General features: G+C 34.1%; 1 protein-coding gene across 1 annotated transcript; it reads right to left on the reverse strand.

The window, feature by feature from the left end:
- Positions 1 to 631: 631 nt before the first annotated feature.
- LOC134686008 (uncharacterized) lies at positions 632 to 2,842 on the reverse strand. Its single transcript, XM_063545713.1, has 2 exons — positions 2,714 to 2,842; positions 632 to 1,932 (listed from the first exon to the last, which is right to left on the reverse strand). Exon 2 carries the CDS (start codon positions 1,926 to 1,928, stop codon positions 714 to 716), a length of 1,215 nt encoding a protein of 404 aa, XP_063401783.1. The 5' UTR covers positions 1,929 to 1,932; positions 2,714 to 2,842; the 3' UTR covers positions 632 to 713.

Consider the following 2,842-nt stretch of genomic DNA (forward strand, 5'->3'; position numbering starts at 1 on the left):
TAATTAAGGGGAACTATATTCGTGAACGAACAACGAAAAGCGGGGTCATTAATTGTGGTCTTGGGCCTGTGAGTTTGCCCTGGAAGTGCATACAAATCATGCATTATGTCTATCAATAGTTTGCGCATGCGCAAAATTGTTAAATCATGTGTGTCATAACCTTGAAAAATGTTATCAAACAAAATCATAATATCATTGAAAATCCCAAATCACTTATTTTATACTAAATAGTTAAAATGTTTTTTAATGAATTTTGTTACATTTTCCATCATGCGCAAACCCTGTATATGTCAAATAATCATGTCTAGTGAATTATTCACATGTAAGGAAGGTAGCTACCGAACCTGACAGCTGTTTTGCACTAAAAGAAGGTAAACGAAAAGTTTTCCAGAAAAAAAAGTATTTTCAAACTGAAAAACAGCCATTTTAGAAAACGGCGGTGGCCATCTTGAAAAAATGATTTTTTTTAATGGCCAGCAGTTGTTTCTTTAAAAGGAAATACTAATGATGCTTTGTGGTAATTTTCATGCTTGTATCATCATTTGCACAATTCCCTCGATTTTGCCTGCTAATATCTTCCACTAAGGCAAACCCCGTTGAAATTTGTTCGGGGATGATAATAAAACCAAGATCAGATGAATCAAAATGATTAATTTGATACATATTCCAAAATCTAAATGAACGCAATGTTCTACTCGGTGAGTAGGACGTGATTATGTAACATGATACAAAAAAGCGTCACCTTTCGACGTAGCCACTAACAATGTGTTGGTACGTTGGTCATAGTGCAGAACTGTCGGATCAATCAGTCCAGCAGTTCTTCGCGATACAAGTTGCCTGCAGCGTTGTCCATCGGCAGAGATGACGACCACATTGTGAGAAGCATATCCCACTACAAACACATTACCACCATTATCTACAGAGGCACCGAGTGGATAAATCAGAACGCTTGTATCACAGAAAGTCCATAGTATCTGGCCATGGTAATCACAACAGGTTACACTGTTATTGTTGCCTTTTGTATAGATCAGTTTGTCAGCAAATGTTGTAACGTACGCGTTAGGAGGTAGTTCAATATTTAGAACATTTATAATAGATTCATCTCTAAGACTTATCATCTTTAGTCCTTTCTTCCTGGAACAACAAATCAAATTTCCCTCTTTGTATACTACTCCATAATTGCCCGAATTTACCTTCATTGGTTTCTTCAATTTACGCTTCTTTATGTCGATTATATTTATATTGTCTGATTCGGCAGATGTTACAGCAATTGAATCGTTACCAATAATTGCCACATCAAACATATGATATTTTGCCATCTTTTGTTCCCTCTGTTTTAAAGTAGTTAACAACTTTCGTACTTTGCTGCTTTCTTTTTGTTCTGTAACCATTAATTCTTTCATCAAATCATTCTGAAGTTTATCAAGGTGATTATTTATATTGGTTCTGGTTTGTTGTATTTCTTCTTCGATTTCTTTTTTCTTGTTTACCAGCAATGTTAAATTATCTTCCCTGTTAGAACTTATATGTTTGATATTCACAACAACTTCGAGCAAGGATTGAACAATTTCATGGAACGCATTTGAAGTTTTGACGTTTTTTATTACTTTGTTGATGTCGGTTTCAACCTTGCAACTTTTATGATATTTCAAACAACATTTACAACATACACAATCGTGCTTTTTACAGAAAAACTCGTATTTACTGTTATGCTTGTCACACATCTGTGCGATTTGAAGGATTTCAGTCGGTAATTTCTTGTAATCGATAATGAAAACTGTTTCATGATGTTTTGTTCCCTTAGAAACACCGTGATGTTCTTTACAATCTCCGCATAGTCCTTCCCCGCATTCGGAACACCAGACTTCTGACGGGTTGGTTATATGAAGATGATCACAAACACCACAAAGACTCCAATTACTGGCCATGACCCTGCAACATAAGTGTTAAAGAGATAACAAAATATCATCGTATACAAGTTGCAATCTGAAAGATGATTTTTCAGTATTTTTTTTGAATTTTGTTTATTTTACTTTCATTGGGAACTTCTTCCGAGGCAATTCCATATTGCACTTCATAAAATAAACTGTTATATGCCATTGTTTTTTTTTGTATGGTGGAAAGCTATATGGAATTCGCATCAACATTTCATGCACATGCTGGACGATAAAACATTAAACAATTTATAGAAAAGTTGAATTCTGAAACATTGTACACTTCGGTGTTGACATGAATATCAATAATGTGGTCATTTTTATAAATTTCCTGTATACAAAACTTTGAACTTTTTGAAAAACTTAGGATTTTTTTTATCCCAGGCATAGATTACCGTAGCCGTATTTGTCACAACTTTTTGGAATTTTGGATCCTCAATGCTCTTCAACTTTGTACTTGTTTGGGTTTATAAATATTTTTGATTTGAGCGTCACTGATGAGTCTTATGTAGACGAAACGCGCGTCTGGTGTACTAAATTATAATCCTGGTACCTTTGATAACTATTGAATCGAAATGATAAGTGGAAAATTTGGGTTTCCACTCAAAACTGCTGGTACAAAGCTATGTGGTGGGAAATGTTAAACGAAAATAATAAAAAGAAATAACGTTGATAATACTCTATATATGTGTGAATGGCTGTTTGAATGCAAGTGCAAGGGAGCAAGTGCATGCTTTGAATTTGTTTAATATAGAGAAACATAAAAGCAAAATACGTACCTTAGCAATATAAATAAAGATGTATGGTATGCTATTTCAAATGTAACCTATATCCAAAAGAATCCCAAATAATCTGAATTAATCAAAGCAGCTACAAATAACTCTACGGTCTGTCGTAATGAACTAAAT

Source organism: Mytilus trossulus, chromosome 10 (assembly GCF_036588685.1).
Source record: "Mytilus trossulus isolate FHL-02 chromosome 10, PNRI_Mtr1.1.1.hap1, whole genome shotgun sequence".
Classification (NCBI taxonomy): Eukaryota; Metazoa; Mollusca; class Bivalvia; order Mytilida; family Mytilidae; genus Mytilus; species Mytilus trossulus.

Excerpts from the sequence above, each read along its gene's own strand:
- LOC134686008 (XM_063545713.1), bottom strand. The coding sequence starts at position 1,928 with ATGGCCAGTAATTGGAGTCTTTGTGGTGTTTGTGATCATCTTCATATA.